Source organism: Arabidopsis thaliana, chromosome 3, assembly GCF_000001735.4.
Source record: "Arabidopsis thaliana chromosome 3, partial sequence".
Lineage (NCBI taxonomy): Eukaryota > Viridiplantae > Streptophyta > Magnoliopsida > Brassicales > Brassicaceae > Arabidopsis > Arabidopsis thaliana.
The window spans coordinates 17,146,986-17,172,794 of record NC_003074.8 but is presented as its reverse complement, the minus strand read 5'-3'; the positions used below and the strand labels follow the sequence as shown (position 1 = coordinate 17,172,794).

The window sequence follows — 25,809 nt, the reverse complement described above, 5'->3', positions numbered from 1 at the left end:
TTGTAAAAACTGGTTTTCATATATCAACATGTTCAACATTTCAGTTGTGGACATTGTGTCCTTATCAAGATAAACAGAAATAGTAGGAGCCAAACAGTGGGATCACTGGATTAGTCAGTAAGATTTCCAGCAAGTTTCTTTATTAGCACTGTTTTGTAGTTTTATTTAGTAGTCGTATGTATTTATTAACTGCTATATGAATGGTGTTGTCTCAAGATGGAGTACGACTCTTGTGGTGAAAAATAATTGGGAAAGTGATTTCGTCGCCTCGGTTAAAGGAGGGTCAGGTAGAAAAACTATCTTTGTCTCTTTTCAAACTCTTTGTAGTTTTTCTATGGTCTTGTGTATTAAGTATACTGCTAATATAATAGTTTTGTACCAAGATAGAAGATTCTTGATCGGAAACGAACCAAACTTAAGAAAGCCATTCAGTCTCCGTTAAAGAAGAAGGGTCAGGTAGATAAACACTTATAATGTTTCTTTCTCAAAATGTTTGATGTGTTTAAGTGATCTATAACTTGTAGAAACTAATAAAACATATCATATTTCTGTTTTAGATCTCGATCTCCAAGTACAATACAAACGAAGTCAGGGATCAGATTCTAGCTGTTGGAGAGTCTTTCTCACATGAACAACCAAATATTTTCTCAGTGCTAAGGTGACTAATTCGTCCCTACAGGTTATTTGCATTTGATGAGATACCTTGGCTTGTTAGGGTTACTCAAACTAATGTTTTTTATTGTATCGTTTTGGCTCTGTGGAGATTGATTCGGAAAAAATGGTTAATTGTTATATTCTTACAAGAAGATTCTATGGCATCACATACATTGTTTATCTCGATATCCCGTGTTTCAATAATTGCATGTTAATGTTTCAAGCTCTTATCAGTCTTGTGGTCATATGATTCAGCAATCAAGTGGCAATTCATATCTCAATTTGGAGACGGGGACATTGATGTAAGTTTTAAAGCACTCTTTAAATTATATGTGTTCCTAAGATGATGCAGTCTCCTTAATGTGTTCTTAAAATGAGATTGTTTTTCTAACTTTGATAGTTATGTTTTTCTGTTGTATTCGTCGTTAACGCATTATCCGTCAAGATTAAAAGTAGAAAATATTAGCAACCAGTCAGATTTTGGATCTGTAAGACTCTTACCAAGTTTTTTTCTTTCTTGGCAGTGATTTTGTGGTTTCATTTTATTGTCCTATTTGTATGATGTACTTTCAGGTGAAACTTTGATTCAGTAGCCAAGAGAAAATGAGGGGTTTTGTGCCCTGCTTCATGGAGATATCTTTGAGGTCCAAAGAACAAAACATTTCGAAGGTAAAGCATGTGGGAGGTCAGATATCTCTCACTTTATTCTCATGTCAATTGTGTCATGCATAGCTATCTTGGCTTTGTTTTGGTTACTCACAATATCTGAAAACACACACTTTCACAAACACGGAAAACACTCAAACTCAAAACACACCCAAAGACAACATAAACTCAAACATAAACACACAAAACTCAAACTCTACAAAAAAAATCACATCACACGCAAACAAAATTGTAAACATACTCAAACGAAACAAAGCTCAAACTCCACATAACACAAGAAATAAAATACAGCACAACACAAAACTAGACACATAAAAGAACGAAAAAAAACAATCAATATTTTTCTTTATAGTTAAAAACTTTGGGATTTTGTTGCTATGTCAATTTCAGGGAAAATTTCTTTCTCTTTCTTTTTTAGTCTTTTACAACTATTAATTTTTTTTTGGTCACATTGAATCTAAGTAGTTATGCTACTCTAAAAATGAAATCCAAGCCACACAAGCTCAAACGGTGTCATACAAAAATAAATATATTTACTTAGATATGTTTCATCATGTGATTTCATGTGAAGGGATACTTAGTGATACTTCAAACTTAAAGAAAAACACAAGTTTCAAGGTGAAGTTTCTTCATACAAATTTTCTTATTAATACTTATTTCACAAAGAATATTTATCATACGTAATAAACATGTTTTGTGGACATTGTTTCCTTGTCAAGATTAACAGAAACAACAAGAGCAAAGCAGTCGAATCCCAGCTTGGATCCAACTCAATAAATTCCAATAAGTTTCTTAATTAGCATTATTTATGTGGTTTATTTATAGTCTTATATGCTTAGTAACTGCTATTAGAATGGTTTTGTATCAAGATGGAGAACTCTTAAGATGAAAATAGCTAAACTTAGGAAAGTGATTCAATTGCCTCGTAAAAACGAAGGATCAGGTAGATAAACTATCTTCATCCCTTTTTAGAGTTTTTGTAAACAAATTATGGTCTTGTGTATAGACTGCTAACATAATGGTTTTGTACAAAGATAGACGATTCTTAAGCGGAAAAGAACCAACTTTAAGAAAGCCATCCAGTCTCCTCGAAAGAAGAAGGGCCAGGTATATAAATTACACACACTGATACAATGTTGTTTGGAAATGTATGACGTGTTTGAATGGTTTTTAACTTGCAAGAACTAATAAGGCATATCACATTTCTCTACTAGATCTTGATTTCCATGGTACAATACTAACGAAATCAGGGATCAGATTCTTCTTCTTGGAAAGTCTCGTGCATATGAGACAACAAATATATTCTTCAGTGCTAAGGTGATTAAATTTTTTCATCACCTCTTACAACAGTTGACATTCTCTTGATATTTTCTAACTTGAAGGGTTATGTTTTCTATTCGGGTTTTTCGTTATACAGCATGTTCCGTGAAGATTTAAAGAACAAGAGATGAAAACCAGTCAGCCTCTGTAAGATTCTTACCATATATTTTCTTTGCATTGATTTTGTAGTTTTTATATATTGTTTGTATGTTGTGTTAGGATCCTGCTTTGCTCTGCACATAATGTTTGCTAACAAAATGCTTTGAATTCTAGAGAGTGGATCCTTATTCTGTAAAGAACAAAGGTCCTTGCCAAGAGCAAATGAGAGACGATTTTGCAGCAAGAGCATATGAGAGGTCAGGTAAAGTAAAGTTTCCTCTATTCTCATGTGTATATACTCAATTCTCATGTATTCTTCCCTACATGTTATTTGCATTTGATGAGCCTTGGTGGCTTGGCTTGTTTTGGTTCCTCAAACTATCTAGAAACACACAACTTTACGAATACATATACATGCAATCACCTAAACTCAAAACACACCGAAAGACAACAAAATTCAAACATAAACACGTGAAACTGAAACACGATGCAAAAAAAAACACGTCACGCAGATAAACTCAAAGCACCCTCGAACACAACACAACATAACACAATAATAAAATTCAACACAATACTAGACACAGGAAAAAAAAAATTCAATCTTTCTTTATTGGCAAGAACAATGCCATTATGTTGCCAAGTCAATATCTTGTGAAGTCTCCTTGTCTTTCCATTTTAGTATCTTACAACTATTGTTAGTCATATTGACGTTCAGTATGTTGTTTAACAAGTTCGTAAACTTTTATGTTATTTTGAAAGAGGAATTCAAGCGCCTACGAGGGAAAACTGTGCTTTGCATACAAAAACAAACAGGTAATCAATGTAGATATGTTTTGATTTGTCAAATTTTACGTTCTGTTCATGTGAATGGAAATTCGGTGATGATTCAAAATCCAAGAAAAGAAACGAGAACCTTACTTTTGCTTTACACAAAATGCTTATAAATTCATACTTCGCAAAGGAGAAATTAACACAATAATAACTAGTTTCCATCATACTTCGTAAACCTTTTCAATATTACTATGAAGATAAACAATTTTTTTGGTTTTCAGCTTTGGACAAGCATATAGGCTTGGATCCGGTTAACTGGTTAAGTAAGATTTCCAGTAAGTACCTTGGTCTTTTGTCTTTACTCATAGTTTACTGGTAACATAATGAGTTAGATCACGATATATGATTCTGTATTTGGTCAAACGATATAGGATTCTTAAGCTGAAAAATCTAGATTCAATGAAGCAATTCAGTTGCCTCGAAAAATGAAGGGTCAGGTGATTATACTCTCTTGTTCTCTGTTAGATGTTTACTGGTATTACTCACAATCTATAATATGTATAATTTATTGTGTGGTACTTTGTTACATAATTCTCGTGACATCTTATTTTCTCCAGTACTAGTGTATTACCATCAAAGAAATGACATGAGTTTGTTTCTTGATGCAGAACGTTTGTGGTGTTTATGAATCTCTCCGTTTGGATGAAAACCGAGTAAACAACCTATGCACTGATTTTTATATAACGTTTGGGAAATATTTGAACTTATTTGATCTTTATTTTTTAAGGTAAAATACTAAAGATTTTAGAGATAAGATGTTAGCTGTTAGAGAAGCTTTTTGGACACGAGACGACCACTTGATATTCCCTCGGCACTTCCTTTTAAGGTAATTTAATCTCTTACAACACTTGGCATTATTCTGCAGTTGTTGGTTCATAATACTGCATTATCCTGGTCATGGCAGGACTAAAAGGAAAAAATGCGAGCCAACAATCAATCTCGCATTAGAGTAGACTCTGGAGAATTCTGAATTCGTCGTAAGTTTCTTTCTTCACATAATTTTTTCTAGTTTTATCTATTGTTCCATGTGTTCAGTTAGACAATTAGGGTCCTGATTACTCTGCTTATATATAGTTTACTGCTAACAGCATTGTTTTGCTTTCAAGAAAGAGGGTTTTTTATGCAGAGAAACATAACTTCAAGAAGAGATTTATCTGCCAATGAGAAAATGAAAGGTCAGGTAAACAAATAAACTCCTAATACATACTACTTTCAAAATACACTCAAACGCAACAACCTCAAATACAACATAACAAACGAGCAGGAAAAAAACACACACCACAAAGTAAATAAATCACAACGTCGTGTGAGTTTCTATATTATACATGTAAAACGTTGTGTAAACCAATATACATTCTTTAAAAACTTTTATCCTTTTATATTATGTATATAAAAACCAATATACATTGTATTATATATTATATATTTATACACAAATCGCCTTAAATCACATACATGACGACTAGTCCCTAGCTCTTTCTTTCTTGAACACTGATTATTATAACACAATCAGATATGTAAAATTAATGATAATTCTTCTTAGATTTGTTTTTGCAGAAGCTAAATTTTAACGGATTATCCAAATTATATTCAAATCATCCAAGGAATAATGCGGTTCCAATAAAATCATAAACTCAGCACAAGAACAACAGTTTCAGTGGGAAAAAAGCCTCTCTGCCTTTATCTGTTTTCTTTTGGACTTTACGAAGGAGAAAGCTTGGAACTATTAAGTTCCTACACTGAAGAAAGTGGAGAAACGGGCATGGGTCATGTTCCCATATTCTTGGAACAAGGAAAGTAATCATTAGCGTTGACTTTTCGTATCGCCTACAAAAACTTGGGCTTTTCTAATTTGTAGGCCCGAGAAAGACAACCTAATTTTCCACTTACGTGACATATAAGTTTACAAGTGATCTCTAGGGTTTCATAAAACAGAGGCGATGAAGAGAGGACACGAAGAGACCTCACTATCGTCGACACTACGACTTCTTCACTGTGGAGATATCCAATTACCCCTCCATGTTACGGTTGAAATACTAAAAAGACTTCCGGTGAAATCTCTTTTGAGGTTCCTATGCGTTTCGAAGGTCATCAACTATTAGTAGACTTCGAGACTTCATAGAATCGATTGTGAGTCGTTCTTTGGCTCAGCCTCCACGTGATGCTTATTTCATCTACGGCCACACTTCAAACAATTACATGGAATGTTTCTTCTTCTTTGGTTTTTGTACAACGTACGTTAGTGTCGAGATGTGTAAGGGTTATTTATTGTACTAATTAATCAAAACGGTCTCGAGACTTATAATTATAGTCATAAGTTGATAGTTCATGCATGTATCTTTCAAATTTTAGTAATAAATAAAATAATTTTTTAAACATATGTTATTTGCTACTATCTTTCTAATTAAAATTGTTTTCTATAATTATATGTGAGATTTCAAATTGATTCCCTTACGTATAAATATTTAAACTAAATTCCCACCAACTATATTATAAGTAGCATGGAACTATTGTCATGAAATTATGCTACTTAATATCTAGACTTGTGTACTAACTTAGCCTTTGAAAAAAAAAAAACTTCGCCTAAGAGTGAAACAACCTTTAGTTTAGTTTATGCCAAATGCCATTTCAAGTTTTCCTTTCAAGATTCAGACACTTAGGATAAGAAGGTCGATTACATTCCAATACTATGAATCAAAACTGTGTACTTACCAATAGTTTAAGAGAGTGTTTTGTGCAAAAAAAACTTCAAAATTATTCATTTTTGTAACTTTATTCATTATTTTCAAAAAATGCAGAATAATAAGATGAAGTCAGAAATAATACGCAATAGAGATGGTTGTTTATACCAAATACGGTCATTGATAGAAGAAAAAGACGGGTTAACGAAAGAATATAACCAAATGCAAATGGAATACTCTTTTCATAGTTATAAATTTAATAATTCTTTTTGCTTCCACAAAGATTCTCTTCTATATTTGGATCCAATGCAATGAATCTCAAGAATGTTTGTGCCAGCAAACGAGCATCAAAACACAGCGTTTGATTATGTAGAAGCGGGACTTATGCTCCTTCGCTACTTTGAAGCATTTTCCCGTCACGGAAGCTCCTTTCTTTGACAAGATTCTAGATAGAGAAGAAGACTTGGAAGATAAATCAGCTGAGGATTTCGTGGAACAGCTTCTAGACAAAAGCAAAGACTTCGATGTTTTAGGCTTTGCGGAGAAACTCCGTCTGAAAATGAGATCTGAAGAACTAGAAGACGACGAAGGTTTTGTTGAGAAGCTTCTAGTGAAATGGGATTTGGATGATGGAGAAGATGAAGTTTTTGTTGAGAAGCTTCTTGTGAAAAAAGGTTTTGAAGAAGAAGAGAAATGAGTAGTTTGAAAGATGGAATCTTTCTTTGTATGATTCCATAGCTTTTCAACATCCATGAATCAACAATGTGATTCCTTCTATTGATCCAAATGTGTTTATATATTTGTGTATATTGTGCGTGGAGAGAGAGAAGAGTGAGAGAGATAGTTTATAACAAAATTGCGTTTACGTGTCGATTATATATACATATATGTAAGTATATAAAATAGGGTCTACATGGCTACATCGTTTGCATGGATGCTGCATAAATGTGGTTGCATGGGAATCGAATCTAAGAAAAATCCATGTTTGAATCATTTTGTTGATTTGAGCCATTGGGTGAACGAACTATATATATTTATTAGCATATTATTTAGAAATTACATACATGACGATACTAGAAAGTAGTCGTGACATAATCTTTTGAGAGCTAGTGATCTTATAATTGGGTGTAGTAGTAACATTTATGATATCTTCTGGATTATGAAGCAATTTTATATTGGCATAGATGATAGTATCATTGAGATTAATCTACCTATAAATTTTGTTAAGAAGATTCCAACAACAAAAGGAAAATTCGTACTATAAAACTATTGGCAGTCAACGAGCGTATAACTTTGACCGCATCTATAAATGTTATTTTTCACTGTCTGTGTGTCTGTCCATGCGAGTCTTAATTACTTTCTAGCAAATCTGTCGGTTAGTGATGAATGTAACATGATATGTGAAGATTCGATTAAATTATATTAGCAACTTTGCAATCCCTCTAAACTAACAACAAAAACGATCAAATATAGCCTTAAATTAATTTCTTTAATTATTACTAGTGAGTTTTGTTCTCCAACAACTATTATATTCTTCTATATTACTTTTCACTTGAACAAATATACTATAGGTTGCCTGATTTTTCAGTCAAACACTTATTGCATTCTCAAAATTTCTCCCAAACTTTTTTGCTCTGAAAATTCACCATCAACTTACATTTTTCATAAAATTCCTACATGTACTTTTGGATTCATTCCTACAACTACGCCTCCAATTAAATCGGTGATTAAACCATACTTAACCATATAATCGCGTTTAGGCAACCACGTTTAAGATTGCCCATATAATCACTCAGCAACCCATTACCAAAACGACGTCGTATTTGTCCTGCAATTGATTTGGGCTTAACCGAATCAAAATCGATTTGGGCCTGAATCAAAACAGCCCAAAGGCAAAACCACGTCGTTTCATTCTTCTTCTAATTTAACTCAATGGATTCGCGATTTGGGGATTTTGAGAACTAGGGTTCTTGAGAGAAATTTGTGTTCGAGTTCAAATTATGTCTTACTGGTTTGAGAATTCAAATAAAGATATGCAGGTTAGTGAGTTACTGTATCAGAGCGATTTGGATGATCCTGATTTCACCGTTCCAGAGAGTGAGAGCAATGTCGACGGAGGAAGTTGTAGCGGGGATGAGGGAAACGACGATAATGATTATACGAATTTTAAGAAAAATGTAAGTTGATGGTGAAATTTTCAGAGCAGAAAAGTTTGGGGGGGGGGGGGAGGGGAACAAGGCTGAAAATCAGGCAATCCATATAACTTTAGTTTTAAAAAAATTGGTAATGTTAAATTAGAAATTCAAAGAAAAATCGTTTTTACACAATGTGCAATGTTTGTATAGAAATGTTTGAAAATTTTAAAATTTAGAAAGAAACTTCAGACTCTTCCGCCTCTAGCTCCTTGATGCAAACCAAATTTGAAAGCAATTGTCGTAACGCCGGTCTCCGCTTGCTTGGATTGAGGAGAGCTTGTTTCTGATGTGCTTTATATCTATAGCATCCAAAACTTTTGTTTAAAAAACTAGACTACATGAAGATTGTTGTGATCTTTGATGATATAAAATACAATTATATTTCTCTTTACATTGATATATAGAAGAATATATTAGTTGCATCATATATATATATATATATATATATATATTGTACGTAAAAAAAAATTGAAATTTGTAATAAAAATTGAATTTTTTTAATACTTTGACATAAGTCATCTTTTTACCAATCGGTTAAAACTTTTTTGATATACATGTCTATTAATTTATGTTTGAAATTTTACCAACCCTAAGTGTTATTTGGATCATGAACATAAAAAATATTGATTGTTGTTGTTTGAATATTTGAACCATATATAGACAGATTAAATTGATATTTATTGCATCTAAAACTTTTGTTCATTGTGATTTGAAGATATTAAATACAATTACTTCTCTTTACATTGAAATTACTCTTTTTGACATATCACTATGTTTCTTCCTTCTACTTTGAGATTGTCCAAGGACAAGATGGAAAAGGAACATGCTAAACAGGGGGAAAATACGAAGGATCCATATGAACAATGTGGTCAATGGTCATCTAACAATAATTTAGTTGGATCAAAGACATGTATATAAAGAGACAATAAATTTTGGGACCAATGACAAATACCTAAAGAACATTTAATGTTTTATGAAAGAAAAAAAAAACACTTTGGACCAATTTCATATCCACATGTGAGCATGTGAGTTCTTACAAGACATGGCCTATGAAGACTTCTCAGTTCCCACTACTCACATTCATCTTAGTACACCTATCACTGTCCATTCAACTATATGAAAACTTAGTTTTACGAAAAGTATTACAATTTCTGTTTTAGTTAAAGATATATATTGGAAAACCCAAAAAGAAAAACTAAAGAGAATGGACTACTTTGCACACGATGCACGACCAGAGATAGTTTTCTTTTCCTATATTATTGAAGATTTTTTAATATCTCAACGTTTATTCAAATTTGAGACATGATGTTAAGTAAGTTAACAGAGCATGTTAACAAAGTTAATTTTCTTTTAACAGACCTGTGAATTGAAAACGATAGCATTTCCTCTCACAATAAACAACATCGTTTTGTCGTAATTGTTCAATAAAATCCCGAGTGTCAAATTATATGAAAATTTAGGATCATGGATTTTGCTCGATTTAGAGATATAAGATTGAATTTAAGGATTTCGTTCATCCGTTACGACAAAAAGACGTCATTTTGTTATTATAGAAAACAATGTCGTTTTCAGTTAACATGTATATTGACAAAAAATTAACTTCGTTAACGGGATATGTTAACCTATTTAACCAACGAAAGTTTGTTATTTTTGAAAAATAGAAGTTTGATATTTATTTCGTTTCATCGAGAGTTAAAGATCCAAATCAACTTTTTCAATAAGTTGGGGATTTTAATTACATTTTTCATTTCTAAAAAACAATTAATTTAGCAATTTTTTAATTTGTAGAAAAGGCTTTTTAAATCTCATGCTTAATTGAGGCCCATAAGCCCAATAGTATTTTATTTTCAGTTTTCACATAAAGAAAAGAAGACAAAAATTCTATCTTCTTCTTCGCGGCTCTGAATCCGCCATTGAAGTTATTTTCAAGCCCTCCTCAATTTTCGTTTTTGTTCAATATTAATTTGTAAGAGATCTTTACGCTTCAGTTTCTGAAAGAACTTTGCGCTTCTGATTTTGCAAAATTGGAAGAGAGTGCTTCCGTTGCGCTTTTGAAGCGTGAAATCGTGTGTCTTTTGACGCTTCCATGCTACATAACGCTAGTTGTGAGATTGTGTTTGGAAAAAGATGCAAGCTTTAAGCATTTTGCCATTAAAGTCTGGTCTTTTAGTTGGATCAAGATTGGAATTTGAGTTGGATTGTTCTTGTTTTGTAGTTAGCCCTAAGACTACTAGAAAGAGACTTTGCTTTCTTGAACAGGCTTGCTTCGGTAGTAGTAGTAGTATCTCTAGCTTCATCTTCGTTTCGAGTAACAGGAAAGTTCTGTTTTTGTGTGAGCCAAAGAGAAGTTTGTTGGGATCATCGTTTGGGGTAGGATGGGCCACTGAGCAACGAGAGCTCGAGCTCGGGGAAGAAGAAGTTTCCACGGAAGATTTAAGTTCAGCAAATGGAGGAGAAAAGAACAATTTAAGAGTTGATGTTAGAGAATTAGCGTTTAGTTTACGAGCTGCTAAGACAGCTGATGATGTGGATGCTGTTCTCAAGGACAAGGGAGAGTTGCCTCTGCAAGTCTTTTGTGCTATGATAAAGGGTTTTGGCAAGGACAAGAGATTGAAGCCTGCGGTAGCTGTAGTAGATTGGCTTAAGAGGAAGAAGAGTGAATCAGGCGGTGTCATAGGTCCAAATCTTTTTATATATAACAGCCTTTTGGGTGCTATGAGAGGGTTTGGGGAAGCAGAGAAGATACTGAAAGATATGGAGGAAGAAGGGATTGTTCCAAACATTGTTACTTACAATACTTTGATGGTTATTTACATGGAGGAAGGTGAGTTTCTCAAGGCTCTTGGGATTCTTGATTTAACCAAGGAAAAGGGTTTTGAGCCTAACCCGATTACATATTCAACGGCTTTGCTTGTTTACAGAAGAATGGAAGACGGTATGGGAGCTTTAGAGTTCTTTGTTGAATTGAGAGAGAAATACGCAAAGAGGGAAATAGGGAATGATGTTGGTTACGATTGGGAATTTGAGTTTGTTAAGCTTGAGAACTTTATTGGTAGAATATGCTACCAAGTGATGAGGCGGTGGTTGGTGAAAGATGATAATTGGACTACTAGAGTGTTGAAGCTTTTGAATGCAATGGACAGTGCAGGGGTTAGACCGAGTAGGGAAGAGCACGAGAGGCTTATATGGGCATGTACTCGTGAAGAGCATTATATTGTTGGTAAAGAGTTGTATAAAAGAATCAGAGAGAGGTTTTCTGAGATAAGTCTGTCTGTTTGCAACCATTTGATTTGGCTGATGGGTAAGGCTAAGAAATGGTGGGCAGCGTTGGAGATCTACGAGGATCTTCTTGACGAAGGACCTGAACCTAACAATTTGTCTTATGAGTTAGTGGTCTCTCATTTCAATATCTTGCTGAGTGCAGCTAGCAAGAGAGGGATATGGAGATGGGGAGTTAGGTTACTTAACAAAATGGAAGATAAAGGATTGAAACCGCAGAGGAGACATTGGAACGCGGTTCTTGTAGCATGTTCAAAAGCCTCTGAGACCACAGCTGCGATCCAAATCTTTAAAGCAATGGTTGACAATGGTGAAAAGCCAACGGTCATCTCATACGGTGCACTACTCAGTGCTCTTGAGAAAGGGAAGCTATATGATGAGGCGTTTCGGGTTTGGAACCATATGATTAAGGTAGGGATTGAGCCAAATCTTTACGCGTACACAACAATGGCTTCAGTTTTGACAGGACAGCAAAAGTTCAATCTTTTGGATACCCTTCTCAAGGAAATGGCTTCAAAGGGTATTGAACCGAGCGTTGTGACTTTCAACGCGGTTATAAGTGGTTGCGCGAGGAACGGGTTAAGTGGTGTGGCTTATGAGTGGTTTCATAGAATGAAAAGTGAGAATGTTGAGCCTAACGAGATAACTTACGAGATGTTGATTGAGGCTCTTGCAAATGATGCAAAGCCAAGGCTTGCTTATGAGTTACATGTGAAGGCTCAAAACGAAGGGCTTAAACTCTCTTCTAAGCCATATGATGCGGTTGTTAAATCAGCTGAGACTTATGGAGCCACCATTGATCTTAATCTTTTGGGTCCTCGACCAGACAAAAAGAATAGACCTTAGTCTGACGAAAACACATTGTACAAGGTTACCGTGGGGTAAGGCGCATCCAAGGACCCTTAAAGGCAAGAAAATTGCCATTACAGGGAAGAAGAAAGTTTCCAAGTAATCACTTTCTTGTTCTTTAATACTCTTTTTAGTTTGTCTAGTCTCTCTGTTTATATTGTGAATTTTTATCTTCGTACAACATCTGTATTATCATCAGACACATTGATATGCAAACTGGTTTGTTCAGTTCAAAGTTATGGATCTTTTTGAAATAAGTTTTGAATTCTTGGTTTGCCATATGTACTTGCAAGAAAGTAGAGAGAAAGAGAGAGACTCATTCAATATATATGAGAGCAAACAGTTTCTACAACACTTTGAAACCAAAAACAAAGAAATGGAAAGCTAGCAAAATTATGCAAATGATTACAGAACTGTTTTATTACTTCTTAGCAGGTTTCCAGCAAGAAACAGCATAAAGGACTCTTCCTTTCCAGCCCTGAAACATCCAGTGGTTATCATTGTCGATCACAAAATCTTTGTGGTAACGTTCTTTCACTATCTCTTTCCCGTCCTTTACTATCTGTTTGCTTAGTTTCGCTGGTCTAAATCCTGCTCTTAGAATCCTAACCTGCCATTGCTTGTAGGTCTCTGGCCTTGCAAACCGCTCAGACCCTTCACAGGCTATCACACTCATTGCATCTCTTATGATTAGTTCCCTCTCCACCAGTGTCCTGCAATTGTCGTCTTCTGATAATGTGGTCTCATACATGTCAAAGAGTGACGAGCAATGGAAGAGAGCTTCTCTGAACCTTGTTAGGAAGAAGGGTGAATTGTAAGTCCCGTTAATCTCTGCAAACACAAAGAGGTCAGGGTTGATGTCTCTGAATAGTTTCAGAGCCGTGTCTCTCGGTGAGTTGAGGGACACGGTTTCATCAGGTGTATATTGTAGCCGGAGGATGCAGTTGACAACTGTTGTCTCGCCACTATTGATCACCAGATCATCAAGAGTTATGTTCTCCCAATTCTTGGCTATGAAACTGTACTCAAACGGGACATTGAACTTGTCACAGAACCTCTTTAGTCTTCGCCCGGTCTCTTCTACCCGCTCTGATGGACGGAAACCTGACTGAGGAAGCTCGATACCAGTCACACGGAGCAGTGGTGGTCCGATGTCACGTTTTGACAAAGCTTGTATCAGACAAGGCCATTGAAATCCATAGAGAATCCCAAAATCAATGATGTGAAGTGTGGTTGCTTTGGAAGCAAGCTCATTGATTGTTCTGTTTGCAGTGAAATAACACATTATTAAGGTGGGGCAAGCCTGAACAAATCCCTTGTACGCCTTCAAAATGTCCACCATTGATGTTCTGCTAGAAGTAGCAGATATTGGTGTAGTCATGGTTCCTGTAATACGAGCTTCAAGCGCCTCAGCAAAGTGATAACCAAGTCTTTGAGTCGCATCACCGTGGCGAGAAGAGTGTTCTCTTATCTCCTTCAGTTTCTCAAAAGCTCTTCTCTGGTCAAAACTCGCCACAGCTTGCGCGCATTGCATCAAAAGATTCCTCATATCTACTGGCTGATCTGACTTTTGCTGCTTGTATCGATTCGATGAGCCTTTTACGTGTCTTGTTTTCTTCTCTGTTGCTTCTCCCTGATCATTCTTTTGACATACCAACAACACTTCCTCAAACTTCTCTGCTAACTCATCCACCGTAGAAATCGCAGGGAGCTTCGATTTCCTTCCACTCTCAAGATCATCATCTTCATCATCATCCCTATGTCGATACCTTCTGGTTGACTCCTCTGAAACTTCAGGTTGATGCAAACTCGTTATAGAACTGAAGTTTCCAAGAGAACCATCCTCTAGATCACCCGAGATTGGAGTTTGATCTTGAAGCACTTCGAAGAAAGATCTCTCTGCGGCTTGTAAAGCCAAACTGTCTTCCAACATACAAGACTGACCTTCAAGATCTTCTTCCATCAACATGTCATTGATGTACTTAAAGACAGGAAGGTAATCTGAACATACCTTAGACTCGGTCGGAGAAGGGTTGCTCTGAGATTCAGATTCGTTGAAACAAGTGAAACGATTGGTCGTCCCAGATTCAAGATTGTTCCTCGGTTTGCAACAAGATCCAGAACCGGTGTCGAATCTGAACCCATCAACGGGTACTGGCAAAATAGCATCCATGAAACAGAATCTCTCTAGAATGAAGATTGAAACAAGAGTACTTTAGTAAGTCAACGAAAAGAGGAAATGAAAGAGAGTAGTGAGAAGTTTCATGTGAACACAAGTTGCGAGATGTTGTTGATATAAACAAAGGATAGGGTTGATATTTGTCTTATTTAATCTTTGTCTTGGCAAAGAAGAAAAATGAAGTTTCGAGGAAACAGAGAATGTGTGGGGTTGAAGATAAACACTAAGCCGCCACAAAAGGTTAGTAATAATATGTCCAAGACTTTATCTACTGTCGTGGGTCCAAATGGCTAAAAAGCTATTTGTTTTCTTGTTGTTGTCTTCCTTTTGGTCACTTGTCTGGTCAAATATTTGACTTATTAGTTATTACCTTGAATATATTTTCTAAATGTATTTAGAAATTTAGACTTTTTCTTTTTGTATAACGAAATATAAAACTTCGAAGTAAATTAAGTTTGTTTTGGTTCAGTTTTTTTTTCTACAAGACACAAGCAAATTTCAGTTTTTAAATAATAATATAGTAAATTTTATAATTTACTACAATATATTTGTTTGATAATTTATTTTGCATATAATACGCGTAAACTATTTAGTAGTCTGTTACCACATCACCAAAATTCCAAAAAAAAAACAAGATGTAAATCTTAATTGTATAACCTGTCCCTTGATTTTTTTTTTTTTTTTAAGTAGTGATTTTTAAAATTTAATGATTATTTATTATATATAAAAGTTTGAAAATTATACAATTCTCTAAGACATTAATATTTTATAATTTACAATTTTTATATAGTAACATTATACCATGAGACATTTTGGTTTTATATATATTTTTTTAAATCAGACTGATTTGATATGTATAATATTAGTGGTGTTAAAAAAAAGATTTAATATGTATTGAAACGGCAGATTAATGATATTTTAATTTGTTATTAATGTAGATTCAAAAATCCGTTCCGCAAAACCCATTCCAACAAAAACCCAGTTATTTTATTATTGTAAATATTCATTATATGATATGATTCTGAATCATTGTCTAAATATTTTAGTCAATGTGGAACATTAAACATACACATTATTTTGTCAATTGGGTAATACGTGTCCGTGTTTAAAATTAAAAATCACAATATATGTATAAAAAAAAATTGTTTTTTGATTTTATTTTATGTATTATATGACGATTTAAAACAAAATCAAATAAAAAGCATAATTTTAAATATTAATTAAATCTTCTAAATATATATAATATGGTGTATATTAGTTAAGAATCATAATTTTCTTGCTGCGTCAAGTTGCTAAATATATTAGTTTTAAATCGGTAAATATATCAGTCATCATAACTTCTAATAAATTGAACGTTATCCTCTATTATCTCGTCCAGGTCCAAATGTAAACTTCAATATCCTTTTGATTTTATTGCTAATTGCTTTAAATTTTTTCACAAACTCCAATATTCAATGAAAGGCAACAGTTCAGTGAAAAAAAAAAAAAAAAAAGTGGGAAGAGCTTGCCTACTCAATGCTATCTGCAAATATTTGCGAACTTTAGTTCAACATCGACTTCTTTACTGGTTAGAGATCCAGGATTTTGTGCCTTTGTTTGTGGCTATAGCCTTTAAAAGAGGCTTTGAGACCAGCTTATTACTCTGAACGACCCGTATTTAAGGTAAATACCATAGCACACATACCACTCACAAGCACAAGCTTCTGTGTATTCTTTCCTAATATAGGACACATGTGAACCATAAACTGACCAAACATAGACCAGCTTGAGTAACAATTTATCCAACAATTGAATTCTCCAGCACTCCTAGAGTTTGGATGAGGTATATATATATCAGTTCGTTGTCGTTGTGATATGATAGGCCGAGCCATAAATCATATAGACAGAATAAAAATGTCACCAAAGATTTACAACAAATCCTTTACATTGTTAGAAAAAACCCAACCTTATTTCCAATTATAAAACTTTACATTTGAAAGAAAGAAAAAAAAAAACAAAGAAGAACTGAGACCAGATCTTCAACTATGTCAGAATCTTACAATATGGATCATCATAATAATACACAAAGGTTCTTTAGACCAAGAACCTGTTCAGATTAGAGAGCCTCTACCTGAGTGGATGGTGGCTCAGTCTGCAGTTGATGCATTAGGTGTTGTGACCAGTAAGCGTGTGCCTTCAAAACACGGTCCAGAAGTTCCTGTGGCACCGGCTCTCCTCTCCGCTGTTGTGGAGATATCCTTGCCGTGTGGACCAGCGTCTTCCACTTATCCTACAAAGGCAAAGACTCAATACCAAACTGTATATATTAAGGTTAAGAGTTAGTTAAAAAACTAACTAACCTTGAGATCAACATAGGTACGATGGTCTGCGTCCTCGAAAGCACGAACCTTCACATCTCTCCACCTGTAGTTTTCAAACACATTTTGTCAGCAACATGAAGAAGAGAAAGTGCTATTTCTTTGTTTTGTACCTTCCGGTTCCGAGTTTCTCAACGGCTTGGACCAGTGCTTCTACTTCAGTAACTGAGAAAGGTCGACGAATTCTGCGTTGTGCAGCTAGCTGCTGCTCAGTCCTTTTAAACTTACGGTTAGGAGGCCGAGGAGCCAGCATTGCTGCTGAGGCAACAGGAATCAAAGCTCTAGAATGATCACTTGTGCCTAGTTTCCCAAATGAGTCAGCTGGGGATGGTTCTGGCTCATGACTAGAATCCAACGCATTGTCGTGGCATAACGTCACATCATCACAGGCATGATCTGACAGATAACTGGCAGAGAGAAAACAAGGCCCTTAAGCCGCAAAAGATTGATTTTTTATCGATGTGGCATCTCTGAGAGTGAAGAGAAGAGTGAACCTGGATAACAGTGGTTGAGGGGTGGTCTCTAAGCTAGGTTCAAGGCTGAAACCAAGAGAATCCAAGTGGTTGTTCTCCTCAGAGATCCCAGTCTGAAGAAGAGTTTTGCCATCATCTCGGACTTTCTTTCCTTGAACCATCAGCCCGACTCGAAGTCCATCACCCAGTATGGTGGTCACTGCTTCCATCACCATCCGCTGACAACCCCGACATTACAAAAATACAAATATAAGTTCTTCTTGATCAGGATTTTCAGCACAACTAGGTTTTGTTATTACACCTTCAAGGAGCCAACAGTAGCAGTTTCTGGAATCTCTACGAAAAGCTCAGGCACCCTAAAAGACTTGATCCGCAGCTTCACTAAAGAGTAACAAAACAAAACAAAAATATTTCAACGAAACAATAAGCGAACAAAGGATAGATTGAGACTTGAGACTCCATTAAATTACCATGATGATCCCTTGACACAAAGGACGCATTTCGACTTTTCATGGAAGATATTGTTCTGCTTCCTGCGGATGAATTTGCAAAACCGTGTTACAACAGCAAAGACTTACAACATACTAACAAGAGAATGAGAAGATTACAAGTTTTGGACCTTTATGAGTCTTTCCTTGCAAACGGTAATCATCAGAGTTCGAGTCGTAAACACTGTCAAAGTATTTCCTTTTCTTGATGGGATAACTCCTCTGATGATGGTGCAAGTAATAACTCCTCTTTGAGCAATACCATGGCTTTGCATCTGCAAATACCAAACATCAAATCACAATAATAAAGATAGTCAAAACTAAAACAAAAGGCGATTTTACCTGTGTTGTTCTTCGAACCTCCTTTCCAATGTCTAGATGCCAATATCTTCCTAATTCTTCTGTCTCCAATACGAGGCACAGGCCTAGTCATACGAGTTCGAATGTAACCCGAAAAGTTTTCATCATCATCATTTCTACTAAACAAATTTACATCATCCCGAGACTCGTTGGGACTACCGTTCCCACATGCTCCCACCTCGGTACTACTGTTACTACCTATACTAGCTACAACATCAGGCTTTACATCACCACTCACACCCAAACTACTAAAACCCTCCACCTCCTTTCCTACTTTGTCACCTACCAACAAGTGATTAGGATTTGTTATCACAGAGCTAAATCCACACTTGCCATTGTCAAATAGGCTCGGGGATTCCGAATAAGGAACCGCCTTTACGGGGTTTTCATCAGCCGGGTATTCATTCTTTACAGTATTTTGTACAACTAGACACGCGTTTACCGGACTTTTGCTCTCGAGAAGCAAGCTTCCAGCTACGGTGGCCAATAAGTCAATCGCGCACATCTTATCATCTCCTGGTATCTTCTTTTCGTAAATGCGCTTCTTCTAGCAAAAATGTGAACAAACATGCGAGTGATCATTCATGTAACTGATAAATTCTTTAACAGCTAAACAGAGAATATAGCAAAGGGTCATTTACCCGGAGTGATCTCGGAGCTCGAGCTTGAGCAGGTAATTTGTAACCATCATCTCCAAATTCTAAGACTTTATGTGACACCATTACTTGGATGCATAACACAGATGATGTGATTGCCACAAGCGATAAGCAGCGAATAAAACTCACCAATCTGTAGTATATAAGAAACAAGAACCATAAGAAGACTCAATTCAATTCAAGAATCACAGATCGGTAATATCAAATCAAATCTGATAAACCATTCTAAAACCCTAATAAACACAAGATCCGAATTGAAGAACACAAAACGTAATTCAATTATAAAAAAGCTTCGATCTTTGAATTAAAGGATAAACAGATCAACTTAGAACAAAAAGAGAGACACTTTCAAATTCTCAGATCGGAGTTCACAGATCGATGAATGAGATGATTCTGATCATATAAGAAAACGAAAAATTTCAATCGAAGATGATGATAAGTTCAAAAAGATAACAAAAACCCTTTTAAGATCCAAACCAAAAGAACTTGAATTTGAAAATTCCAAATCTAAATTCACATAAAAAATGAATTTTTACTAAGTTTCTCGATGATCAAACAAACACAAAAACTTTTGACAAAATCGAGAACACAAAAACCATCAAAAAAAGTTTAAATCTTTCTCACCTTTCGATGAATCTTCAGTTCCAAGACAATATAGATATCTGAAATTTTTGACAATTTCTCCAGAAAAATGAGAGATCGGAGACGAAGGAATCAGAATTCTTTACGCACTTAATCTAAAATCTTTTCCCCAGTTTTTCCTCTAACCCATGTTTTTTTTACCCAAGAAAGTGATGGAAATTTTTTTTTTTTACTTGTATCAAACGTTACCTATATGATTTTTTTTTCCTTCAACACAAAGGATTTTATCAAATCTCTCTTTTTCGATTACCAAATTATAAACAAAAACCCTTATAAGAAGAACACGACCACGTCTTTCTTGCTTAAACCCCCATAGCCATATAACTCAACCAACCACCGGAGCTACCGGTATTACCAGACCCGTTGTTACCGGTTATAGCAAGTAAAACATTCACCTAAAGACTCGTTGCTTTTCCATGGTCGATGGCCCACGACACACTCGTAACTCGTTAAGTCCTTAGATCTTGACACGTGGTACTGATGTAGTCATCACATGGCTTTGGTTCGTAGCCTTTTGAGTAAATTTCGTCTTGTCATGATAATAATATTAACAAAAAAAAGAATTTCGGGAAAGGAAAAATGTATTTTTGGGTTTATGAGTATTATTTTTAGTTTATATTTGGAATATTCGTTTGTGCTTTTATGTTTTCCTTTTGTATTTTAATATTTTTATTTTTGAGGTTTTTCTTAATAGGAAGAAAATGATAAAATTCCCATAAATATATATATATATATATTTTTTTTTTTGGGCAACATTCCCATAAATATTTATGTTTTAGGAATCACGTAAAAGATAAGATGGTCCCTAGTTTGCTATATTGTATAATTATGAGGTAGTCGATTCATATTAAATGATATTAAATAAAACTGAATATGGTATATGAATTTCATAGTTTTAAAAGAAACATACTTCTTCCGTTTTCATGTTTTAGAACAAAAGTTTTGTATTATTAGATAAGTGTTTAATTTTTAATACAATACTAATTAGTTATTTGCTTTTAATGATTTATATTCTGTAAATTTTTATACTGAAAGAACCGTGTTTTTAGGTAGATAATAAATTACATTTTGATTTCTAAATAAACCAAACAAAATTAAAAGGTAATTTATGTACAAAAACCTTTAACATCATATTAAAATATATATATATTTGTAAAAAATTTATTTTGAAAATAAATGAAAATTTAATAATAATATGAACCATTTTACATAGTAAATGTGACAAGAAAACTAAAACGTAAAGATTCGTTCTCGATCTATAATTGAGTATGTGGGATTCTTCTCCTCAACTATAGCAAAGAGCGAGTTTGTCTTCAAGAACTAATTCAGTGTTTGAATTTGTTGTCAGCTCTAAGTATTGTTCAAATATTTCTCTGTACACTCTCATAATTTCATTTCATACGTCGATTTCTCTAACGTTTCACTCACCATTTTTTTTTTTTTCGTCACTCACCATTTTAATAAATCTGATAAGGGAACGAGTTTAAATTTAACAAAAGCTGAGAAGAAAAAAAAATCAAAAGTCAACATTTACGTTCAAGTTTCAAAATATTATATCCTGTGTTGGACACAAATTATTTTTTTTAGCCCCACAATCATTAATTTGAAAGAAAAAAAAAAAGGCCTACCCCTTTTCCTAAATTACAAATAAAATAATTATGTCATCTTATCCTATCTCGAAAAAGTTCGAAAGGATAAAAGGTGGGTGGTTTTGAATTTATATCATACGAACACCACCGTTCAATATTAAATCTGTTGGAGAGAAAAATAAAAAGAATATTCTAATATGCATACAACCAAACATTTACGCAATTTCATGCATAGAATAGTAAATACGTAATAAGAAAAAAGTACTGTATAGTTTATGTGTTTTTGAGGATTTAAGTATGATGGTAAAATTTGATAGACTTGTCAGTAAAAAATTTAGCTCAGTAAAGAGAATTAATCAGGTTCATTTTCTTATATTATATGTGATCTGGTCCAGTTAACATCTAACATTTGTACAACCCAGAGAAACATTTAACTTTTGTTATGGTTTTTTAATCTTTTTGAAGGGACATCACAAATAGTCGATGAACTTTTCTAAATTTAAAGTCAGGATGTTAAATACTTTTTCTTTGAGATAACAATTAACCAGTCAAAATAATAAGGGTTTATCCGTTAGCTTTGTCAATACGAGCTTTATTATATTTAAAAAGCTAAAATATAACAACGAGCGTTTTTGTTTAGTTTAGTTAGAAATTATGATATATATTTTTCTAGATTATTTTTTGGTTGATGAATGATGTAGATTCGATTCACTCCAATCATATATATGAAAGTTGGCCAACTCTTTCCATATGATTGACACATCATCACTTTAACATTTGCCCTATGTCCACTAAATAATTAATGTAAGCTCTTCAACTTCTAATTTATAGATTAATGATGTATTTATTATTTAATTTTTCATATTTAATTGTACTAATACTAAATTTATTTTGTTATTATATGTTTTCAATAAAATTATTTTATCGGTTTTCTCATACTCGAAGATGTTTTTCTGTAATCTTAACTCAAATAATGAGTGTATAGTTGTCATGAATTATTTAATAGTTTGAATAGTTTGCAGATTTTTATCTATATAATAAATCACCGAGGGTAAAGAGTATGTAAGAAGTTTAATCATCAAATTCTTAATTAGGTTTCGAGAATCCCAGCATTACCCTCTATTTAATTGGTTTAAGACGAACATTGTTTAGGAAATGTGTATATGATGCATTGTTGAAAATGTTGTTTGAAAAAAATATTTTAATAATAAAAATAATTATTTATTACATGAGTGAATGATTAGATAATTAAAATTATATTTAAATTAAACGATAAAAAAATCTGAAAATATACCGCAGCGTAGTGCAGATGATTATCGACAAATCAACCGAAAATATCTTTTTTGAAAACTCGTTATTTTCGACGGGGGTGTATATGTTACTTTTGGTAATTATTCATCTCCACGCCGTTAGAATTCCTCGAATTTTGAGGTGGAGAATTTTTCCCATTTTGTTTTCTGATAGGAAACAAACGATAACTGAAAAGTGCGATAAGAACCCCTTTTTTATCCACTGCATAAGACAGAAAAGAATTATAGTCTTTGACGACAATGTTCTTAGCCATTTTAGAAAGAAAAAAAATTCTTAAACAAAGATCTAAAGAAAATATTTACTGTTCATAAACAACGAGCGTAAAATGTCAAAATTTAAAAATGCGTCTGCCGGGAGTCGAACCCGGGTCTATTGCTTGGAAGGCAATTATCCTAACCGTTGGACTACAGACGCTTTGGTTCATATTTTCACACTGTTCTGTTATAACTTGAACTTATTCCAAATTATGTCAGTATGCTTCCGTATATCATTTAGGACAAAGGCAGAGAAGCATAGATAGATAGAGCCTATGCATAACTGATGATTCACAATTTAAAGCAGAGAGAACTGAGCAGAGAAGTACCGCACATCGAACTTTAGATTTCATAACTTTGTTACTATCGGATTCTCTCAAAGGCAATAATATAGACATACATTGCCTTCAAATTATCTAAGAAAATGTTAAGAAAGTACATTACAACTCAAATCAAAGTGTTACTAAAACTATCACTACTAAAAAATTAACCTGCATTCCAACCAACGATCAGTAAATACTAAGTAGATATGATAATCTAGCAGCGCGTGTTATTACAATTTGTGAGTTTCTGCAGCAATCTTCTAGAACATCGTTTTTCCAGCGTTTTGGGAGGTGACAAGAGTGAATACTCTGTCCCAATCTTGGCTGACAGATTCTTGAATCTTGTAGTCCCCAATGAAAGGCAACCAAGCTTCTTCTGAACCGTTTATCCCAGTCCAAGTAACCTTCTCCGGCACATTCAGAAAATCGAAGTTCAACGGCTTTGGCGGTGGCTCAGTAACCTTTTTGTTGGATTTTGTCTGCCGCCTAGCGCTTCCTCTACCTTCAGAATGCTACAAAAATGTGCAAAAACAACAACAGTTCAGGTAAAACACGGGTTTAAACCTTAAGGTAATGTCTACTAACAAACTCACTTCGGAATGTGAGTCTCCGTTTTCCGCTGTCTTGACGGACTTCTTTTTAGGCGTCCCGTGTTCCAAATAGTACAAAACCTCGTTCTTGGACCGGAACTTACGACCCGTAATCGGTTCGTAGTAGAACTACATTACAAATACAAGACATCATCAAGCACTGCATTATCATATTCACACCTACAACATCCTAAACAGAGCAATCTTCATCCAACAAGCATACATACAGCAACGTTACACTTAAAGACTAGTTATAAAGTCTCCAAATACCTTAAAATATAAACCAATAAGATCATCATAACCTAACTTCAATACCCAATTTCATAAATACTAAGAAAAAGTTCCAATTCAAATCAACAAACAACATAACATTTCCATTTGTACGGACGATTCTATCTGCGAAGGAATTGAAAGGGCTGAGATTTTTTCACCTTATCAACAGTACCAGCTTTAGTGCCAGAGGTTCGAACCCTAATTTCGGTTCTCCAATCAGGAGGAAGCCAATTATCATCCCCTGGCGTCGCACGTTTCCGTGACTTCGAATCCACCGGAGTAGCCGGGTTCTCCGGTGGTGGTTGAGCCTGATCCGTGCCGTTCGACATTTCCGGAAACAAACCCTGTGGAGGTCTCCAGAGAAAGGTATGATTGAGTGAGTGTATATAAAATTGAGAGATTTTAATATTCCTTTCTTTTTGACTGAATCAGACAGAGTAAAAGACAGAAGTACAATTTGTAAGTTAGAAGTTTTGTTTCTGTTTTAAAGTTTGAGCTCGAGGAATGGCTTAATTAGCCACGTTGCAGTTTTTGGGCTTTTGGGCCCATTAAGGTAAATTAATTTCTTGTTGTGAATTAGAGTGGATAAAATATTTGTAACCGAAATCAAAATCGAAATGTGTGTAACTGATATAAATTATTTGAACAACTATGGGCCGATCGGTAAGGATGACGGTAAATGTTTTGGCTTTAAAAACTTTTACCATAGAAAATTTGGATGTAGAGACTTAACTGTTGAGATTTTAGATGTTAAATTCTGATTGGTAATATAAAGTTGTAAAAGCTTGAGTACTATTTTTACTATTATTAAATATATTTTTGTAAATAAAATTATGTTAAAATTGAATTATGTTTCAACATAGTGACACAAATATATTTTATTAATAATATAAAATTAAAATACAAAAAATATTCTTAAATAAATATTCTCAACAAATAAACTGCACATGTAATAAATAAATTATTTATTAGTAAATTGGATCTTAAAAGAAAATATAAAATTAATAATAATTAATTAATCAAAAATGATTTGTGAAAAAATATATATAAAATTGTAGAAAGTTTTTAATTATCATGGGAGAAGAAAAAGAAAAGTTTTAATATTTATTTGTTTGAAAGCCATGTAATCGTGACTTTAAAAAAAAAAAGGAAACAAAGAACAAATAAAAACAAGGCTTTGAGAACTTTAAAAAAAAATAAAGTCAAGAAAGCATGACTGTTAAAATAAAAACTGTGAGGACTTTAAAACACCTTTAAAGCTATGAGAGCATCCACATCGGTGATCAGTATATTGGATGTCTTAACTGCCAAATGAAGAGAGAGAAATTTATTGATAAAATGAACAGAGAGAAAATTGTTGGTCAAATGAAGAGAAAAAATAAAAAACAATAACACCAACCAATAGCATGGTGACACATTCGTGTTTTCCCGTATCAAAAAATGTTTTTCCACAGACATTAAAGTCATCATGTCACTCCTATTCAGCGCATTAATTCTCATCTTCCTATTTTTTTTATTCTGTTAAAATTTGAAGACACCTTTTAAATTTGTCCGATGAGGATGGTCTGAGAGTCCCTTCCCAATCACCCCCAAATACAATTAATTTGCAACTATTTACATCCTTATTAATGGTTTCAATTATCAAATGTTATTAATTTATGATTATTACATTATGTAGCAAAACTTCCACGTTTAGCAAAACTTCCACGTTTAGCAAAACTTACTAGGAGTGAGTGATTT

The 25,809-nt window shown here is 34.1% G+C and overlaps 5 protein-coding genes, 3 long non-coding RNA genes and 4 other non-coding genes across 22 annotated transcripts; 6 read left to right on the top strand and 6 right to left on the bottom strand.

The window, feature by feature from the left end:
- The first annotated feature begins 79 nt into the window (after positions 1-79).
- Positions 80-323, top strand: AT3G07495. Its single transcript, NR_141329.1, has one exon. It is a non-coding gene; the product is annotated as an other RNA (long non-coding RNA).
- Positions 324-877: 554 nt separating this feature from the next.
- Positions 878-1,265, top strand: AT3G07485. The gene is made up of 2 exons (NR_141328.1): positions 878-960; positions 1,181-1,265. It is a non-coding gene; the product is annotated as an other RNA (non-coding RNA).
- A 485-nt stretch (positions 1,266-1,750) lies between these two features.
- On the top strand, positions 1,751-3,393 carry AT3G46614. The gene is made up of 6 exons (NR_141645.1): positions 1,751-1,938; positions 2,040-2,263; positions 2,355-2,427; positions 2,535-2,637; positions 2,738-2,787; positions 2,914-3,393. It is a non-coding gene; the product is annotated as an other RNA (non-coding RNA).
- On the top strand, positions 2,762-3,106 carry AT3G07475. Its single transcript, NR_141327.1, has one exon. It is a non-coding gene; the product is annotated as an other RNA (long non-coding RNA).
- A 15-nt stretch (positions 3,394-3,408) lies between the features above and the next one.
- AT3G07445 lies at positions 3,409-5,900 on the top strand. 4 transcript variants are annotated; one of them, NR_143923.1, is made up of 7 exons: positions 3,409-3,552; positions 3,792-3,845; positions 3,942-4,007; positions 4,179-4,223; positions 4,298-4,396; positions 4,475-4,547; positions 4,677-5,900. It is a non-coding gene; the product is annotated as an uncharacterized misc_RNA (transcript). The 4 variants fall into 4 exon arrangements; NR_143924.1 differs by having other exon boundaries at positions 3,526-3,552; positions 4,179-4,396; positions 4,475-4,745; positions 5,128-5,900; NR_143926.1 differs by having other exon boundaries at positions 3,443-3,552; positions 4,179-4,396; positions 4,475-4,937.
- AT3G07465 lies at positions 5,272-5,535 on the bottom strand. Its single transcript, NR_141326.1, has one exon. It is a non-coding gene; the product is annotated as an other RNA (long non-coding RNA).
- Positions 5,901-6,395: 495 nt separating the features above from the next.
- Positions 6,396-7,004, bottom strand: RTFL4 (ROTUNDIFOLIA like 4; the record flags this gene model as incomplete). The annotated part of the gene is made up of 1 exon (NM_001084783.2): positions 6,396-7,004. The coding sequence occupies one exon, from the start codon at positions 7,002-7,004 to the stop codon at positions 6,570-6,572; it is 435 nt and encodes a 144-aa protein (NP_001078252.1). The 3' UTR covers positions 6,396-6,569.
- Positions 7,005-10,319: 3,315 nt separating this feature from the next.
- On the top strand, positions 10,320-13,032 carry AT3G46610 (Pentatricopeptide repeat (PPR-like) superfamily protein). 2 transcript variants are annotated; one of them, NM_001339269.1, is made up of 2 exons: positions 10,320-12,673; positions 13,010-13,032. In NM_001339269.1, exon 1 carries the CDS (start codon positions 10,574-10,576, stop codon positions 12,569-12,571), a length of 1,998 nt encoding a protein of 665 aa, NP_001319696.1. In that variant the 5' UTR covers positions 10,320-10,573; the 3' UTR covers positions 12,572-12,673; positions 13,010-13,032. The 2 variants fall into 2 exon arrangements, with proteins under 2 accessions (NP_001319696.1, NP_190245.1); NM_114528.2 differs by lacking the exon at positions 13,010-13,032 and having other exon boundaries at positions 10,320-12,790.
- Positions 12,830-15,210, bottom strand: AT3G46600 (GRAS family transcription factor; the record flags this gene model as incomplete). Of its 3 annotated transcripts, none has more annotated exons than NM_001084782.1 (2): positions 14,586-14,871; positions 12,830-14,493 (listed from the first exon to the last, which is right to left on the bottom strand). In NM_001084782.1, exons 1-2 carry the CDS (start codon positions 14,741-14,743, stop codon positions 12,996-12,998), a joined length of 1,656 nt encoding a protein of 551 aa, NP_001078251.1. In that variant the 5' UTR covers positions 14,744-14,871. The 3 variants fall into 3 exon arrangements, with proteins under 3 accessions (NP_001078251.1, NP_190244.1, NP_001319695.1); NM_001339268.1 differs by having other exon boundaries at positions 12,996-14,497; positions 14,586-14,976; NM_114527.2 differs by having other exon boundaries at positions 12,830-14,871.
- Positions 15,211-16,554: 1,344 nt separating this feature from the next.
- On the bottom strand, positions 16,555-20,335 carry TRFL1 (TRF-like 1). 5 transcript variants are annotated; one of them, NM_001035744.2, is made up of 10 exons: positions 19,712-20,335; positions 19,073-19,220; positions 18,414-18,978; positions 18,203-18,346; positions 18,054-18,116; positions 17,885-17,964; positions 17,605-17,801; positions 17,224-17,517; positions 17,093-17,156; positions 16,555-17,022 (listed from the first exon to the last, which is right to left on the bottom strand). In NM_001035744.2, exons 2-10 carry the CDS (start codon positions 19,151-19,153, stop codon positions 16,849-16,851), a joined length of 1,662 nt encoding a protein of 553 aa, NP_001030821.1. In that variant the 5' UTR covers positions 19,154-19,220; positions 19,712-20,335; the 3' UTR covers positions 16,555-16,848. The 5 variants fall into 5 exon arrangements, with proteins under 5 accessions (NP_001030821.1, NP_001326037.1, NP_190243.2 ...); NM_114526.3 differs by having other exon boundaries at positions 16,610-17,022; positions 18,414-18,975; positions 19,712-20,020; NM_001035745.2 differs by having other exon boundaries at positions 16,629-17,022; positions 18,432-18,978; positions 19,712-20,020.
- A 2,636-nt stretch (positions 20,336-22,971) lies between these two features.
- Positions 22,972-23,043, bottom strand: AT3G46585. Its single transcript has one exon. It is a non-coding gene; the product is annotated as a tRNA-Gly (tRNA).
- A 154-nt stretch (positions 23,044-23,197) lies between these two features.
- Positions 23,198-24,563, bottom strand: MBD5 (methyl-CPG-binding domain protein 5). Its single transcript, NM_114525.3, has 3 exons — positions 24,228-24,563; positions 23,800-23,925; positions 23,198-23,718 (listed from the first exon to the last, which is right to left on the bottom strand). The coding sequence occupies exons 1-3, from the start codon at positions 24,396-24,398 to the stop codon at positions 23,467-23,469; spliced, it is 549 nt and encodes a 182-aa protein (NP_190242.1). The 5' UTR covers positions 24,399-24,563; the 3' UTR covers positions 23,198-23,466.
- Positions 24,564-25,809: the final 1,246 nt, after the last annotated feature.

What these genes read in the sequence shown, in the direction of transcription:
- AT3G46610 (NM_001339269.1), top strand. Translation starts at nt 10,574, where the DNA reads ATGCAAGCTTTAAGCATTTTGCCATTAAAGTCTGGTCTTTTAGTTGGA.
- TRFL1 (NM_001035744.2), bottom strand. Translation starts at nt 19,153, where the DNA reads ATGGTGTCACATAAAGTCTTAGAATTTGGAGATGATGGTTACAAATTA. An exon ending in AGGTTCGAAGAACAACACAG is followed by an intron (nt 18,347 to 18,413) that starts GTAAAATCGCCT and finishes TGGTATTTGCAG; the next exon opens with ATGCAAAGCCATGGTATTGC. An exon ending in CTACTGTTGGCTCCTTGAAG is followed by an intron (nt 17,802 to 17,884) that starts GTGTAATAACAA and finishes CGGGGTTGTCAG; the next exon opens with CGGATGGTGATGGAAGCAGT.
- MBD5 (NM_114525.3), bottom strand. Translation starts at nt 24,398, where the DNA reads ATGTCGAACGGCACGGATCAGGCTCAACCACCACCGGAGAACCCGGCT. An exon ending in AAGCTGGTACTGTTGATAAG is followed by an intron (nt 23,926 to 24,227) that starts GTGAAAAAATCT and finishes TTTGTAATGTAG; the next exon opens with TTCTACTACGAACCGATTAC. An exon ending in ACGGAGACTCACATTCCGAA is followed by an intron (nt 23,719 to 23,799) that starts GTGAGTTTGTTA and finishes ACATTTTTGTAG; the next exon opens with CATTCTGAAGGTAGAGGAAG.